An 18811-nucleotide genomic window follows, 5' to 3' on the forward strand; every position below is an offset into this window, starting at 1 on the left:
TTTATCATGAGTGGTATTTATAATTGCCATAGCTATTTTTGTTGGTTTACAGTCATTTCAATAACAATTTTCTATTGCAAAAGAAACTAGATTTTAAAAAACCTCAGTATAACACATTTTAAGGTTGATCTAAATCATAATTATTTTAGACTTCAAAATAATGTAACATTAGTATTAAAATAATTTGTAAAGTGTCTATAGCAGGTTATGACTTTAATAGTATTTAAAATAATATTCTTTTGTGGTTGAGACAGTATGCTTAAATTAAACCTTTGTGAGTTTCTCTCATCTATTAAAATCAACTCTTTCAACAGTGTAAGCATGCTTCTAATATTGGTAGTCATGAAATGTTTTCTTTAAAGCCAGAAAGGGTGCAGAATAAATTGGGATTTTTTTTCCTCTATCAATCAAAAGTAGGACATGTCCAATATCTAACGAATACTACTTTATTTTTTTTTTTCATTCTCCTTTTTGTAGGACTATGCAACAGCCCACGAAGACTTTCAGCAGTCCTTAGAACTGAACAAAAACCAGCCCATAGCTATGCTATACAAAGGTTTAACTTTCTTTCACAGAGGACTTCTGAAGGTGAAAGTGCTGTGCAATACGTGTACCTACAGTGATGCTAGATCTCCCTCGTGGTGGGAGGGATTGAGCTGGGGTTTAGTTTGGCAGGTTTTAAGATGACATCTCACATGTCCAGTTGGTTTATTTTAGAAAGTAGTTTGAATCAACAAATTTATTGAGCTCCTACTGTCTGATACGTACTTGGAGGAAAGTGTGAAAGGGGAGAGGATGAAAGGTTATAAGGGAGAAATAATGTTTTACACTTAGGACAGACACAGTTTACAAAGCCTTTCCCCACATATAATTTATCATGTGGTGAATAAATCAAAGAAAGTAATGTCAGCAGTATGCTTTGGAAGCCATGGTGAGAACCTCTCATTTGAACTCAGGAGTTATGAAGGTCCAGAGAATAAGTGGACATCATCTTGACTTGGAAGGCAGAGCACGGTTGGGGAGAAGGACTCTGAGGCTGAGAGGAAGGTGCGAGTAATGACCTGGGAGACACACCCACACATGTGAGGAACTGGGGCTGGGCCCCCCGCCCCCGGGAAGAGAGTCCTGGAAAGTCAAGAGTGCTCTGCTGAGCATTTTGACTTTAGCTGGTGGGCCTGGAGGAGTTCTGAAGTCTAGATTTGGGGGAAATAGACAGTTGAGATTCAGTTTGTACTAAGGAAATGGTTGCTGACATGGCAGTGGCTGAAGAGGGTGGGGATGGGGGCTGACCAGGAGATGCTGCCGCATTCAGGTCAGGAGTGGCCTGACGGCCTGGAGGGCCTCTGGGGGCTGCCGGAGGGGTCCCAGCACTGTTGCTTGAAGACTGCTGTCGGGAGGAGGGGTCGAGGGACAAAGGAGATGCTCTGTCTCAGCTGAGTGGGGCTGAAAGTCACCACCAGCTGCCCACCCCTCCTCTGGCTGGGACTCTGCCTTCTCCAAGCCCGTTCCAGGAGCCTGTCCTGCAGCAGCTTCCCTCTTGCCAGGGCAAGGGGCAGAAACGCAGCTGAGGGTGGGGGTCTGGCTCTCACCCCAGGCCTGGCCCTTCCAAACTGCCTGATTGAAGACAGGTTGGCCTGAGAGCCACAGACAGTCCGCCTGGCTAGGTGAAGGCACTCATTCTGACCAGGAGGTGGAGAATTCAGAGTAGGTTGCACTTAACCTGAACTTTGGAAGGTGGGAAGAGCTTCAGTAGCACATAGCAGACAAGAATACATGGATGTTACTGAAAATAGCTCTGAGGATCTGATACACACATAAACACACTCACTTGGAGGGTGGGGAGAAGGTTTACCTTTTAAAAGGCCACAAGTTGTAAATCCTCTATGTTACAGACAGTGCCTGTCACATAGTAGGTGCTCAATACGTATCAGTGGGGTAAATTTCAAGGGCAGAGCGTTGAATTGGAAGGTCGTGGTCTGAGCTCTTGCTCTGAATCTTATTATCTGCACGGCTGGACATGCTGCTTCAGTTCTTTCAGCCTTTCCTTCCACATTTATCAGGTAGAGATGACGCTACTCTCTTGTCTCTTGAAGTGGGAGTGAGAATTACATACAATAAAATGTGTGAGAGTCCTTTATAAACTGTAAACATGAATCTGGTATTACAGATTATTTTCCATGTGAGGATTTAATCTAAGTCTTATAGACTCTAAAAAAAAAATAACTCCCATCCATTAAAAACCAAACTAGAAGGAATTAATTTTGCAAATCTTATTTCATATACTTCATCTCCATTTTTGCAAGTGTGTAGAGGTGGCCCTAACAAGGACCCTTTCTGTCCCCTCAGGATTCAGACAGGCAGTGCAGGCTTTGAGTTATTTAAAATGTGCTTTGAGCAGCTGCCAGATGATTTCTTCCAGTTAATTTTGTCTCTGCCCTGTATTCCTCTCATATTCTCTTCACCTTCAAGTCACCTTCAATTAAAAAATTCAGAATTAGAATACTGTGTTCAGAATCTATCCCTCAAGTATCACATGAAGGAGAAAGAAATTTGAAATAGAAAAAAATGCCAGTTATCAGTACTGAGAGGGTAAAAATATTTTTTTAAAGTAAACAAATGTAAACAGTTGATTTCACTTTTAAGCCACATTTAGGAATGTAGGCAAGAAGGGCCCTTTGTGTTATTTCAAAAAGAATTTTTTCAGAAAAGAGTGGTAATAGAGACACTGAATAGAAACTGAACATGGACTAAAATTCAGTTTGGTTTATTTCACATCTACCTGATGAAAAGCTAGAAGCAATGCTTTCGTTCTCTGAGTGTTAGAAGCCCCTCGGTGATCCAGTCTCACCAAGTGATTTGGGCTCTCCTCCTTTTCACCACGCTCACCAACACAGCAGTGATGTGTGTAATAGATGGGAACTTTCTTTTTGCATTTTGTAGATCTGCTGTCCGAGGAAGTCAGAGTGTTTACGTATTGTCTCATTCATCCCAACGGCATCCCCATGATGTATAGAAGGAGCAGAGGGTGTCCCCGTTACAGAGATTGGAAAACTGAGTGGTGAAATGCCTTAATTAAATTAATGAACCTAGTTTAGATATCTGTCTTTTTCTTGTTAAATGTAGAGACAAAGTATTGAATGGACCAACGAGTCTGAGCTATTTTTGTATCCTAAGGGTGGTCTCTCCAGGTCAGTAGTCCTGAAATTAAGTGGACAGTTGCTTATTTAATTTATGATTATAATACATTAGAAATATATTAGGGTATATTACATGACAAATTTCACGGTTGTCCAATTCAGTAGATATATCAGACATTTTTTATATTCCTAGGTAATAAAAACAGCAGAAACTTTTCTGTTGAATTTTACTCATTTGGTAAGGATGTTTCAAAAATGGTGTATTCTGAACACACATTTTTATAAGCCTTTACTTTGAGGGTTACCTGTTATGGTTCTGTTCAGTTATGCTGAACGGTCCCAGCTAGTAAGGAAGATGGTGACGTAAATGGTGATGATCGCATTTGCTATGCAGACGACTTCAGAGCCAGTTCACGTGCTTAGAGATAGGTTCAACAAACGTAGTTTCTTTGTTCCCAATGGCTTAAAATCTTGATTCTGCTATGTCCCCTCTTTGGCAGAATGAGGTAGAGAGCTGTGCAGTGATTAGACAGGAACCCCGAAACCAAAGACTCTTAAAAGCTGAAGAGAAATCAGACTTTGAAGAACTGTGGCGTCCAAGCATGCTGTAAGTGCAGTGGGCAGCAGATGTCCCCTGGGCATCTCCAGCAGACGTCCACAAATGCTCCAGACTTCACACATCCCAGTGGAGTCACACCCTCCCCGCCCCACGGCTGTCCGTCTTCCGAGACTTCCTCACACCCGGGCTCCCGGCCTGAGCTCCTCCTGCCCGCTCTGCTCCCTTATCCCCAGATAGCCACCACATTCTGTCTTGTGTGCCGTTTTAAAAATCTCTCCTGAACCCGACCCTCCTTTTCTCTCCTCGGAGACACTCTCAGTCTGAGCCTTGATTCTCTCTTGCCTGGACCACTGCAGCCGCCTCTTACCTGGGTTCCATCCTCCCACCGCTCCAGTGTGTCTTTTCTGCTTTGGTCGGCAGTTCTCAACTCTCTGAAGAGTTGTGAGGCGGCCCCCTCCTCACCGCCCTCCGCCCTGGTTGCTTCCGGGCAGCACGCAGACTGCGGAGCAGGGCAGAGGCCTGGTGCACCCCGCGCCCCTGCCCCCCTGACTTTCCCCGGTCAGCGAACCCCTGTACCCCTGTGTGGTCCCGCCTCCCCTGTCCAAGATGCCGTCTTTCTTTACCAAACTCCTCTTGCTTTGAGGCCCAGCTCAGCTGTCACCTCCTCCCTGTAGCCTCTTCTGCCCTCCCAGGCTCGGTCAGTTGTTTCTTTCTCTTTTTCCCCCAGAGACTTTTACACATATCGCTGTTGTCGCTCGTAGTTTGTATTCTAGTAACCTGGATACATAGTTGGCTTTCTAATGATACTGTGAGTTCTTAGAGGACAGAGAGAATGACCTGCCCATCTTCATGTCCCCTTACCTCCTGCTGTCCCTGGCACGTAGCAGGCGCTCAATACATGTTTATTGAATTAAAAGTGCAATTGCTGAAAGATCAAGACTGTGTCACAGCAGGGAGCCTAATTAAGAGTGGTCTTTAACATTTCTTCAATGTTAAAAAATTATCCATTTTCATCTGTCTCCCAAACAGAGCTGCGCAGTGAGATTCCTTAATGAGGAGGTTTTGTCCCCAGTATTGCCTTTGAGGAGTTTCAAAGCCAGCCTCTCTTGCCCCGCTGGCCTCCCCTGAGAAAATCAAGAAGCGGGGGAGGAATGACTTTCTGAAAAGACTCAATATTGTATAACTTTTGCAAAACTATTTTGTGTGCCTACCAGGGCGTTAAATATTTATTGAGTGCCTACCATGTGCAAGGCATTTGATATCTCTCATGATTTTCTGCTATGAATTATCTAATTGGGTTGAAATGATCGATCCCAGAGGTTTTAAACTTTTTTCTCAATTAGAGCTCTTAGAAGTTGTGATATTTTACAGCCATTAAGTAAAATATGTCTTTTCCTTGGGAAATGTGTGAAATATCTGTGTAATTTTTTATTACAGTAAATAGCATAATAATGAAAAGACATTGAACACCCAGTGTAAGCCTGGGCTGTTTATTCTGAAACAGTGGCATGTTTTATCACCGGTTTCCACAGAGAGTCCCTTTTCAGCCAGGGCTTCCCACAAGAGCATAGTATGTGCAGTTCTGGAACTTCAGTGCCTCCTGGAGCTGTGCTGGGAGGAGCCATGCCCCCCCACCCCCAACCTGAAGGTTTCTCTTTTATTTTTATGCTTTCTTTTCCCTTGTAGATCATGGGAATCCTTCAGTAGCTATCCTAGGAGCTTGTTTTCTTGTTTTATCAATAATTTCGTGTTGGGCTTGTGTTTTTGTCTCTCTTGTTGGTTTAATTTCAAATGCTGTCAGTTGTGATCATTTTAGATGATTTCATGTAGCTGTTAGGCTTACTTTTGTTCCATAGAGTCTTTATTAAGTAAATGATTATTAAAATGAAGGTGTTATTGGTAGTCAAAGTTCTAATGAGAAACAGAAGCTGTTTTCCCATTTTGAAAGGAGAAACTTAAGGCTCTGTTGTTGTTCATAGTAATGTATTTGATTACTATTGAAATTAAATCCTCCTGACTCATAGTTTATTGTAGTTTCTACCTCTCTTTAAGTCCTCCTATTTTGAAAAATTCATTCAGAGACCATATATTTTATATATACTGTATTAGTCCTTCAATAATTTGAGAGAAACTCAATTTTAACAGTTAAGCAAATGAAATAATTTTCTGTGTTCTTTTTATAGGAAGCTATTGAATCCTTCAAAGAAGCTCTGAAGCAGAAAGTTGATTTTATTGATGCGTATAAAAGCCTGGGACAGGCCTACAGGTGAGTAAAACCCTAATAGTCGGGGTAGGAGGGAGGGTGTATAGTGGGATAGCCTCTCGTAAGAGGGATCTGGTTTTTAAAAATGCGTTTCTTAGCCGAAAGAAATGATCGTTCTAAATCACATAGGAGTTCACATACTTGTTGAGATCTTCTCTGGGCGTAGAAAAAAACATGGGTAAGAGGATACCATAATGCATGTTACTGTGCCCTAAAATAGCCTTGGTCTGTATATATTGGCCGAGAAATCATTAGTCCTTCAAACGTAGGTGCTTTGAATAGTGGCATTCTAAGGTGTTGAGTTACAGATGATAACTTCTTTTTTAAGGCAGTAACTAAGGTTAATACCCACATCACTAGGATCTGTTTAAAGATCCTAGAATTGCGGGATGGAAATGTTACAAGTATATTGCATCTCTATCAGGAACAAGCAGCAGTGCTTGGCTTCCTTATTAACATCAAAGTTATTCTGACTTTTGGTTTAAAAATTTTTTTTGGCATTGTGACCTGTATAAAGGTACTATAAATGTTAGGAAAGAGATAGTGACAGAAATCTCCTGTGAAACTGTTAGGTGCCTTATTCAAAAAGGATTTAATTCAAGAGCTTATTTATCTGACTCCATAGTTAGAAAAAGTCTCTTATACTGACTTGGAGAAAGTGTGTTTGGATTCATTTTAGATTTAAGGGATGGTATTTATCTGTCCTGTCCCATGGAATTGTTGGGAATGTAAGTTGAAAACAGGTTGGAAACACCTAGCAAATAGTAAAGTGCTGTATAAATGTAAGGGGTGTTATATATATATTTTATGTATTTATTGTTTATATAAAATTGACATGGGATATTTTAAAGCTTCTATTATTTATAAAATTTCTAATATACAAAATAAGGCAAGGCTGGTCAGTAATAACCATTTTCACTCTGAAATGACCACAATTCTAAAATATACTTCTTATTTCTAAATTTAAATTAGATAATGATTTATTCGATTTTAACTGAAGTAACTTAACAGAAAAAATAAATTTTAAACCTAAGAATTCGGTAAAATAAAAAAGCAAACGCCCACATTAAAGTATCTTATTTATAGATTGGATCATAATTCTGAGGGTAACTTAATTCTGTATGTTGACTAAAATGCCTGTATTATGTTCATCACTGTTGTTAAATACCTAGGGAACTGGGCAATTTTGAAGCAGCCACCGAGAGCTTTCAGAAGGCTCTGTTGCTCAACCAAAATCACGTGCAGACTCTCCAGCTCCGCGGAATGATGCTTTATCACCACGGCAGCTTACATGAAGCCCTTAAGAACTTCAAGGTGAGCATCCATAAGAGAGAAGCACTGAACTGCAATTTTGTAGTATTCTTCGACAAAGGTTCATGAAATGAATGGAGTCATTGGGGGCAGGCAAGAATAGTGCTTAGACTTCAACAAAAAGAGGAAAGAACCATTGCCTTGACCAACAGACTGATTTACAGAGTATGTATTTGGTCTGATTTAACCTGGAGGGAAAACTTTCCTAATGCCAGTTTATAATTCCAGATTAAAGAGTAACGCACTTTAAAGGTTCCTAAACTGTCTGGATTCTAATACAGCCTTTTTTCCTTCAATGCCTCAGCGATGTCTGCAGCTGGAGCCATATAATGAGGTGTGCCAGTACATGAAAGGACTCAGCCACGTGGCAATGGGACAGTTTTATGAAGGGATAAAAGCGCAAACTAAGGTTATGCTAAATGACCCTCTCCCAGGCCAGAAGGCCAGCCCAGAGTACCTTAAAGTGAAGTATCTCCGAGGTAGGTCCAACAGCTGCAGTCGACTCTGTGAGTGCTCAGAGCCGCAGGAGCCATACTGCTCGTCTCTGGTCTTACCTGTTAGGCAGTGGAGTCTCAGGGAAGCTGGGTGACTTGCCCCCAGCCACCCTCTGGTTAGTGGTGGTATCTGGACTAGAGAGAGCCCATATCTCTTAAAGGCCAGTCTTGGTTTATTTGTTTGTTTGTTTGTTTGCCTCTTTCTCACATTTTTTATTTCTAAAATTAAAAAATTTTACTTATGCCAAAACAATGTATTTTGAACTGAATATGACAGTCATCTGGGTATCCTTGTCTTGTCACATCTCATCCAAAAATATAGGAATGACAAGAAAGTAATATTAAGTTTTCACTGTTAAATAAGAACTTAGTATCTTTGATCTGTCATTCCTTCATATCAGAATGCTCACATATTTTGGAGAATTTAAATTGAGATGAAAAAGAAAGCAACTCTTTGAGTTATCCTTTTATTAGTCAGTCTTACCCTTTTTCTGCTATACATAGACATTTTTATTTCTCATATAAAGCTCACATAGTTACTTTTACTTCTTCTCTTTCCTTTTTCATTAGCCCTCTATTATAGTACTGTCCAAGTGAAAAAATTGCAAGCCATGTATATAATTTTAAATTTCTAGTAGCCATGTTAAAAAGTAAAAACAAACAGGTGGAATTCATTTTAATAATATACTGTCTTATTTAACTCAGTACCTCTACAATATCAGTTCAGCATATTATTATTATTATTATGAAAATGCTATTTATTGGCTGTTTTACATTTCTTTGTACTAGTCTTTGAATACAGTATATATTATAGTTCATCTCAATTTGAATGCTAAATTTTCATTGGAAATACTTGGTCTGAATTTAGATTTAATAAAATTTAAAATTAGAAAAGTAGACTGATATATGCAAGTTATTCCAAACATACTGCAGTTTTCTAATAATTGAATAAAACATCAGTTTTAAGTTTAAATTTCTAATTAAGGAAAATTTAAAGTTCAGTTTCTCAGCCACATCTCAAGTTCTCAATAGCCAGCTGCTAGGGGCTACCTTTTGGACAGCACAGCTCTTTACTCTTAAGTTGTAATTCCCTCTTTTTTCCTGGTTTAGGAGAACTTGGACCTGTGAGCTTTATAGACTGAAGGTGGGGGTGCTCCATATCCTGGTTCTTTCTACACTGCTTCCCTAGAGATAAGCAGCAGTTGGTCAGTCAGTTGATGAAATTGCATACATAGTCAGTACATCTATCAGTTGACAAGGAACCAGGCTTTGTCTAACACTGAACTTGCATTCCCAGACTCTGGAATTGAATAGTGAGATCTTTCGTATTGCTTATGGAAAAGTGGTTAAAATTTAGGCAAAGTGGACCCAGATGGACTGGTTTGTATTTGCCCCTGGTAATAACTTAAGTCAGCGGTAGGCTACCTCCATTATCATATAATAGTGACTTCCTAAAATTTGGAGATTCCACTTAGAATTCTTGTAATTAAATAACAGTTTGTTATGAAGTATTTGTACTTTGTACAGATTGGCTATAAAAAATTATAGTTAGCTGTAAAAACTTGTCAGCATATTTGGGTGTGTCAGATCTCATTTCCTATCTGCAGAGTATTCTCGATATCTTCATGCACATCTTGATACTCCCCTAACGGAATATAACATTGACGTGGATCTGCCTGGAAGCTTTAAAGACCACTGGGCTAAGAATCTGCCTTTCCTCATAGAAGACTATGAAGAGCAGCCAGGGCTGCAACCCCACATAAAGTGAGTTATTTAAACGAAGACTTTTTTTTATTTTTTAACACCAAGCTGTTCATCATTACATCTCTTGCCTGATAATAGCTTTCTATCCATGTTTCTAATGAATTTATTTTTGAATTTGATATGTCTGGAAATATTTCTTTCAGTTTACCTTTGGATATATGATTTCCTTTTTAAAAAATTTTTAAATTTTTAATTGTAAGATAATTGCTTTATAATGTTGTATTAATTTCTGCTATACAACAATGTGAATCAGCTGATATATACATATATTTCCTCCCTTTTCAGCCTCCCTCCCACCCCCTCTCCCACCCTTCTAGGTCATCACAGAGCACCAAGATGAGTTCCCTGTGCTATAATAGCAACTTCCCACTAGCTATCTGTTTTACACATTATATTGTATATATATCAGTGCTACTTTCAGTTCATCCCACCCTCTTCTCCCCACCCCACTGTGTCCATAAGTCCTTTATCTATGTCTGTGTCTCTGTTCCTGCCCTGCAAATAAGATTTCTTATAGCCCAACATTCCATGGTAATTTAGGGTACTTTCAGACTTCAGATGCACTTATAATTCTTGGTAGCTTTTGATATGCATTATTTTTTTTACCATATTACTTTAAAACAAATTTCTTAACATATTAAAAGTTTGAAATTAGAGTGCTGGCCAATACTGCTGCAGTATGGCAGAACAGATCTACTAAAAGGCTGTCTCATTTTAGAACAATTAGATTTAGAATAGAAATTAATTCCTGGGAGTCTAGCTGCCTTAAAAATTAGGAAAAATCTATAAAGATCAGCCCCCTCATTGCTTAAAAAAAAAGAGAAGATATCCAGACCAGAGTGATGGGTGGTAAACACATATTAAAGGAAAAAGATATCCAGTGGAGTGCCTTGAAGCATAAGCAGGATGGGTTTGCTGACCTTCCAGGTGCTAAAGTGATCCAGTATTGGAGGCATTCCCAGGATCTCAGTAGGAGATACAAATCCTTCCTGGGGAGAAATTGGTGCCAATTTGTGCCCTCAAGTATTCCCACAGCTTATGATCATTAGTATGAGAATCAAAACCAAGATGACCAAAGCCATTTGTGAGAATCAACAGAAGCAACAGACAATAGACGTTAACCCTTACGGACTTCACATATTGAAATTGTTAAATACAGACTCTACAATAACTCCAGATGAAGTGCTTAAAGAAATTATGAAGAATCATAAACATGAGCAAGAAACGTGAGGTTATAAAAGATCAGATTAAAAGAATAGTTAGATGCTCTCAGAATAGAAAATGCAGTTATTGAAATGTAGAATTCAGTATACAGACTAAAAAGCAGATTAGCTATAGCTGAGAAGAAATTGCAGGATTGGAAGATAGAGCATTAGGAAGTATCCAGAGTTGGGCACAGAGAGTCCAGGAGTTAGAAAACTTGAAAGAGAGAAGGTGTGTAAAATGTAAGAAGGGCTAACATGTATCTAATTGAAACTTCAGAAGGAGAAAATAGAGGAGAGGCAATGTTTGAAGAAATAATAGCCAAGAATTTTTCAGGACAAAGGAAACTTATTAGTAAATCTATAGTTTTTTTTAAAATATGGAGTAAGTACAAACAAATCCATTCAGATACACCATAGGTAACTGGAGAACACCTAGGGTAAAGAGAAAAACCTTAAAAATAGGAAAGTCGTATCACCTAGGGTCAATTATTAGACTGACTGTAAACCTTTCAACACCAATAGTTTTTACAAATTAAAAAGTAAAAGTCAAACAATCCATTCCAGTTAAAAAAAGTGCAAAAGACATGAGCAGGTAGGAGGGAGTCAAGAAGGTGGAGTGGAAGGACGTGCAGCTCCTGACAAGGGCGTCGAGAACACACCTACAAAGGGAGCAGTTCTCACCGAGCACCTGCTGAACATTCGTGAACGACTTCGGACACCTAAAGAACAGGAAAATGCCCTTACCACCAAGTAGGATGAAAGAACAAAGGAAAAAAAAGAGCAATCAAAAAGGGGACTGGCAACCCTGGTGGGAAGCTGAAGGTGAGAGGAAGTCCCCATGCTCAGACAAATCCCCTCATGGTGGGGAAATCAGCTGGGAAGAGAGAGACCTCTAGGAGAAGACAACGGGTGGTCTGTTGAAGAGAGGACCAAGAGAGAACTGCGTGCACGCCCTGTGCTGCAGCCCTGCCCATCCCAGCCTGGGTTGTGAGTCACGCATGCTGTAGAGTAGGGTTTGTAGACCCAGGGAGGGGACAGCTGTTGTCTTTGAAAAGACAGCCTGTAGGGAAAGGAGTAATGGGCTCCAAAACTGGGAAAGTCTGTGGAAAATGTCCAAGACACCACAGAAGTAAGGCTTCGTTGTTGAGTGGCGCGCAAGGGGCGGGGCTGCCAGGACAACCCCCTTTCGTACCTGCTGGCTTGTGCCTCTGCAGGTGCTGGAAGGGGCAGCCATCTGAGCAGGCTTGCCCACCCCTTAAGCCAAGGCCTCCTCTGCCCAGGTAGGCTCTGGGGTCTGAAGCAGTACCCTTGTCAAAGCCTCCTTGGGTGCTGCTGCCTGAGACAAGAATCCACCAATTCTGGCAGAGGCTGAGTGCCAAAGCTTGGAGTTAAAAAGAGAGCAGATCTGGGGAAAGGAATACTGTTGGCTGAGCAGGTACAACAGGGGACAGAAGTGAGGGGCTCCATCGCTGGGAATGGCCCTAGCGGAAGCATGGTCTGCCTAGGAAACGCAGCATCATTGTTGAGAGGCGTGGAAGAAGTGGGCCTGCTACCTCCCCCCACATGCCAGCCCCTGCCTCCACCAGCAATGGGAGAGACTCCCACCAGAGTGACTGCACCCAAGTCTGTGGCAACTGCCTTCTGGTCCCTGCCACTGCAGGCAACTCATGCAGACCCTAGTTGTGGATGCTGTGCTCCTCACCAGCCTGACGGAGTGTGTCCCAGTCAGCCAGTTTTCCTTCCTTCTCACCTAGGCGGGAAACAGGTGCGAGAGGGTGGCGCAGGTTCAGAGCTGGGGCCACAACCAAAACTGAGCCCCAGGGGCGGGGCAGCTAAGGCAAAGGAGCAGCAGTCTCTCTGTGCAGACGCCCAAGCCACAGAGTAACTTCCTGAGATCAGCGTGGTAAATCCTGCGTCTGTGGAGCACCTGAGTAGACAACAACTCTTCCCACAAATGAGGTCCGTCAGCGGTGGACTTTGGGGGTAAGTACATGTAGGAGTCAGGCCAGGTCAGAGTCTGAGCTAGCCCCACGGTGCCCTCAGCAGGTCCAGAGACCTACCTAGAGGTATTGGAGGGCCTCCTGGGTCTGGGGAGGAGACTGGGTCTGGAGTCTGAAGGGCACTGGGTCTGGCCCACTGTGAGAGTAAGGATACTGACAGAGGAGGCCTCAGGAAAATATTCTTATTACTATTATTCTTTTTTTGTTTGTTTCATTTTGCTCAGTTGTTGGTGATAGTGTTTTCTTTTTATTTACCAATTTTTTCTAATATATACTTTTATTTTCCATGTTTATTTTTTTGATGTTTTGTGTTTTTTTTTTTTCTTTTTGTTCTTTGGTTCTTTGTTTATTCCTTTAATTTTTTCCTCTTTCTTTTTGAGTGTTTTTATAGGCTTCTTTTATGTTATCTTCACTTGTTTTGTTTATTTGCTTTCTATATTTATTTTCTTTTTCTGTTCTTATTAGTTTAGTCCTTATTGATTGTTCTCATTTTTTAATTCTTTGTTCTCTTTTTTTTTTTCCTTTTATTCTTTTCTGTCTGCCTCTTTGTTTCTGTTTAGTTTTGTTGTTGTCATTTGTCTTGGATTTGGCGTGTCTGTTTAATTGTTTTCTTCTATTTTTTCTTCTGTATGTGTGTTGTGTTGTCAGTACTGTGTGTTTGGTTTGGTTTTGGCTATTTGTCTTGGGTGTTATTTGTTTTCTTCTTTTTTCTTTCTATTTTCTCTGGCTGCAGTGTGTGGCTTGCAGGCTCTTGGTCCACTGGTCAGGGTTCAAGCTTAGGCCTCCAGAGTGGGAATGCTGAATCCTGGATGCTGGACCACCAGAGAATTCCTGACCCCAGAGAATAGTAATTGGCATGTACTCTCCAGGAGGTATCCATCTCAATGCCAAGCTGCCTTCAGGCTCCAATGCTGGGTATGCCAAACAACTGGCAAGACAGGAACACAGCCCCACCTATCAGCAGACCAGCTGCCTAAGTTGTACCTAAGCTCACAGACACCCCAAAACACACCATCTGACATGGCCCTGCCCATCAGGGGGAAAAAAAAACTCAGCTCTACCCACCAGAGCACAGGCTTCAGTCCCTCCCACTAGGAGGCCTGCACAAGCCCCTGGACCAGCCTCACTCATCAGAGGGCAGACAGCAGAAGCAAAAGGAACAGCCACCCTGCACAGCAGGTTAGACAAAATAAAATGGCAGGGAAATATGTTGCAGGCAAAGGAGCAAGATAAAATCCCAATAGACCAAATAAATAGGAAGAGGAAATAGACAACTTACCTGGAAAAGAATTCAGTGTAATGATAGTAAAGATGATTCAAGATCTTGGAAATAGAGTGAAAGCACTAATCGATAAGATACAAGAAATGTTTAACAATGATCTATGAGAAATAAAGAACAGTCAGTGATGAACAACACAATAACTAAAATGAAAAATACAGCAGAAGGAAACAATAGCAGACTACCTGAGGCAAAAGAATGGATAAGTAAGCTGGAAGATAGAGTGGTGGAAATAACTGCCAGGGAGCAGAATAAAGAAAAAAGAAATTAAAACAGTCTCAGAGACCTCTGGGACAACTTAAACACACTACCATTTGAGTTATAAAGGTCCCAGAAGAAGAGAAAGGAAAAGGGCCTGAGAAAATATTTGAAGAGACTGTGGACAAAATCTTCCCTAACGTGGTAGAGAAAATAGTCACCCAAGTCCAGGGAGTACAGAGAGTGCCATATAGTATAAACACTAGAAGAACCCTCGGAGAAGGATAAATCCAAGACATGTGTTAATCACACTAACAAAATTTAAATACAAAGAGAAAATATTTAAAACAGGAAGAGAAAAGGAAAAACAACATACAAGGGAATCCCCATAAGGTTATCACCTGATTTTTCAGTAGAAACTCTGCAGGCCAGACAGGGGTGGCAGAACATATTTAAAGTAATGAAAAAATAAAATATGCAATCAAGATTACTGTACCTAGTAAGGATCTCATTCAGATTTGACAGAGAAATCAAATCTTTACAGATTTGCCAAAGCTAAGAGAATTCAGCTTCGCCAGACCAACTTTACGACAAATGCTAAAGGAACTTTTTTAGGTGGGAAACACAAGAATAGAAAACCTACAAAAACAAACCCAAAACATTAAGAAAATGTTAAAAGGGACATATATATCAACAAATACCTTAAATGAGAATGGATTAAATGCTCCAACCAAAAGACACAGACTGGCCGAAGGGATACAAAAACAAGACCTGCATATGTGCACTCTACAAGAAACTCACTTCAGACCTAGGACACATACAGACTGAAAGTGAGGGGATGGAAAAAGATATTCCATGAAAATAGAAATCAAGAAAACTAGAGTAGCAATACTCATATCAGACAAAATAGTCTTTAAAATAAAGACTACTGCAAGAGACAAAGGACACTGTGTAATGATCAAGGGATCAATTCAAGAAGAAGATGTAACAATTGGAAATATTTTTGCACCCAACATAGGAGCACCTCAATATATAAGGCAAATACTAACAGCCATAAAAGAGGAAATCTACAGACAGTAACATGATAATAGTGGGGCACTTTAATACTCCACTTATACCAATGGAAAGATCATCCAGATAGAAAATTGATAAGGAAACATAAGCATTAAATGACACATTAGACCAGATAGACTTAACTGATATTTTTAGGGTATTCCCTCTGAAAGCAGCCTACGCTGTCTTCTCAAGTGCACATGAAACATTCTGCAAGATAGATCACATCTTGAGTGACACATCAAGCCTCAGTAAATTTAAGAAAATTGACATCATATCAAGCATCTTTTCCAACCATGACACTATGAGATTAGAAATTAATTACAGGAAAAAATTGTAAAAAACACAAACACATGGAAGCTTAACAATAGCTTCCTACTAAATAACCAAGAGATCACTGAGACATCAAGGAGGAAATAAAAAATACCTAGAAACAAATGACAATGAAAACACAACTGCCCGAAAGTATGGGATGTGGCAAAAGCAGTTTGTGGGAAAGTTTATAGCAATACAGTTCTACCTCATGAAAGAAAAATCTCAAACTACCTGACCTTACATCTAAAACAAATAGAGAAAGAAGAAGAAATAAAACCCAAGGATAGTAGAAGGAAAGAAAACATAAAAATCAGAGGAGAAATAAATGAAATAGAAATGAAAAAAAATAGCAAAGATCAGTAAAACTAAGAGCTGGTTCTTTGAGAAGAAAAACAGAATTGTTAAACCTTTAGCCAGACTCATCAAGAAAAGGAGAGGACTCAAATCAATAAAATTAGAAATGAAAGAGGAGACCTTAAAACTGATATCACAGATACACAAAGGATTAAAGGGACTACTATAGGCAACTGTATGCCAGTAAAATGGACAGCCTGGGAGAAATGGAGAAATTCTTAGAAACATACAGGGCTGAGCCAGGAAAAAACCAGAAAATTATAAACAGGCCAATCACAAGTAATGAAATTAAAACTGTGATTAAAAGCCTTCCAACAAACAAAATCCAGGATCACATGGCTTTACTGACAAATTCAAACATTAAGAGAAGAGCTAACACCTATCCTTACTCTTCAAAAGAACTGCAGAGAGAGGAACATTCCCATACTTATTCTACAAGGCCACTATCACCCGGATACAAAACCAGACAAAGATGTCACACACAAAAAGAATGTTACATAGATGAACATAGATGTAAAAATCCTCAACAAAATACCAGCAAGCCAAATCCAGCAACACATTAAAATGATCATACACCATGATCAAGTGGGATTTATCCTAGGGATGTAAATCAGTGTGAGACACCAAATTGAAGAATAAAAGCCATATGATTATCTCAATAGATGTAGAAAAGGCTTTTGACAAAATTCAGTAGTCATTTATGATTAAAAAAAAAAGAAAAAAAACCTCTCTAGAAAGTGGGCATAGAGGGCACCTACCTCAACATAATAAAGGACATATATGACAAACCCAGAGTGAGCATTATTCTAAATGGTGAAAAGCTGAAAGCATTTCCTCTAAGATCAGGAATGAGACATGGGTGTCCACTCTTGCCTCTATTTTTCAACATAGTTTTGAAAGTCCTAGCCATGACAGTGAGAGAAGAAAAATAAAAGAAGTCCAAACTGAAAAAGAAGTAAAACTGTCACTGTTTGAGATGACATGATAGTATACATAGAAAAACCTAAAGAAGCCACCAGAAAACTACCAGAGTTCATCAGTGAATCTAGAAAAGTGACAGGGTACAAAATTAATACACAGAAATCTCTTGAATTTCCTGTACACTAGCAATGAGAGGTCAGAAATGATGGAAACAATCCCATTTACCATTATGACGAAAGGAATAAAATACCTAGGAATAAATCTACCTAAGGAGGCAAAAGATCTATATGTAGAAAGTTATAAGATATTGATAAAAGAAATCAAAGATGATACAGAGAGATATACTATGTTCTTGGATTGGAAGAATCAGTATTGTGAAAATGACTATACTACTCAAAGCAATCTACAGATTCAAAGCAACCCCTATCACATTACCAATGCCATCTTTCACAGAACTATGAAAAAATTTGCAATTTGTATGGAAACACAAAAGATCCCAAATAGCCAAAGCAATCTTGAGAAAGAAGAATGGAACTGGAGGAATCAACCTTCCTAACTTCAGACTATATCCTATAGTAATCAAGACAGTATGGTACTGGCCCAAAAACAGAAATATAGACTCAGTGGAACAGAACTGAAGGCCCAGGGATAAACCCATGCACTCTGGGCACCTTATCTTTGACAAAGGAGGCAAGGATATACAATAGAGAAAAGACAGCCTCTTCAATAAGTTGTACTGGGAAAACTGGACAGCTACATGTAAAAGAATGGAATTAGAACACTCCCTAATATCATATGCAAAAATAAACTCAAGATGGATTGAAGACCTAAATGGAAGGCCAGACAGTATAAAACTTAGAGGAAAGCATAAGCAGAAAAACTCCTTGACATAAGTTGCAGCAAGATCTTTTTTGATCCACCTCCTACAGTAATAAGAATAAAAGTAAGCAAGTGGGACCTAATTAAACTTAAAAACTTTTGCACAGCAAAGAAAACCATAAATGAGATGAAAAGACAACTCTCAGAATGGGAGAAAATATTTACAAGTGAAGCAACTGACAAGGGATTAATCTCCAAAATATACAGACAGCTCACGCAGCTAAATATCTAAACAACAAACAGCCCAATAAAAAAATGGGTGGAAGACCTAAATAGACATTTCTCCAAAGAAGACATACAGATGGCCAACAAATACATGTGAAGATGTTCAACGTCACTAGTTATTAGAGAAATGCAAATCAAAATTATAATGAGATACCACCTCATACTGGTCAGAATGGCCATCATCAAAAAATCTACAAACAACAAATGCTAGAGAGGGCATGCACTGTTGGTGGAAATGTAAATTAATTTCGCCACTGCAGAGAACAGTATGGAGGTTCCTTAGAAAATTGAAATAGAACTACCATATGAACCAGCAGTCGCATTATTGTGTATATACCCAAGAAACCTATAATTTAAAAAGACACATGCACTCTGATGTTCACTATAGCACTAAATGTCCATCAAGAGAGGAATGGATGAAGATGTACATATATACAATGGAATGTTACTCAGTCATAAAAGGAATGAAATTGATTCATTTGTAGAGACTCATACTGAGTGAAGTCAGAGAAAAACAGATATCATTTATTAACACATATATGTGGAATCTAGAAAAACCTATAGATGGTCTTATTTGCAAAGCAGAAGTAGAGACACAGACATTGAGTATGGATACCGAGGGGAAAGCAGGGTGGGATGAATTGGGAAATTGGGATTGACACACATATGCTATTGATCCTATGTATAAAATAGATAACTAATGAGAACCTACTGTATACCACAGGGAACTCTACTTAATTAATGCTCTGCGGTGATCTAAGTGGGAAGGAAATCCAAAGAAGAGGGGATGTATGTGTACATACAGCTGGTTCACTTTGCTGTACAGTGGAAACTAACATAGCTTTGTAAAGCAA

At 39.6% G+C, this 18811-nt stretch overlaps 1 protein-coding gene across 7 annotated transcripts in view; it reads left to right on the top strand.

Annotated features, from left to right (window-relative positions):
- Window positions 1–18811, top strand: part of TTC13 (tetratricopeptide repeat domain 13) — a 75891-nt gene that overhangs the window by 37542 nt on the left and 19538 nt on the right. For 5 of the 7 annotated variants that reach the window (XM_070471105.1, XM_020905511.2, XM_070471103.1 and 2 more), the window contains 5 exons: window positions 478–588; window positions 5880–5962; window positions 7132–7273; window positions 7575–7749; window positions 9372–9528. In XM_070471105.1, the coding sequence (XP_070327206.1) occupies window positions 478–588; window positions 5880–5962; window positions 7132–7273; window positions 7575–7749; window positions 9372–9528 (668 nt within the window). The remainder of the gene's footprint in view (window positions 1–477; window positions 589–5879; window positions 5963–7131; window positions 7274–7574; window positions 7750–9371; window positions 9529–18811) is intronic. The other 2 variants (XM_070471106.1, XM_070471107.1) reach the window with 1 other exon arrangement.

This window comes from Odocoileus virginianus, chromosome 7 (assembly GCF_023699985.2).
Source record: "Odocoileus virginianus isolate 20LAN1187 ecotype Illinois chromosome 7, Ovbor_1.2, whole genome shotgun sequence".
Lineage (NCBI taxonomy): Eukaryota > Metazoa > Chordata > Mammalia > Artiodactyla > Cervidae > Odocoileus > Odocoileus virginianus.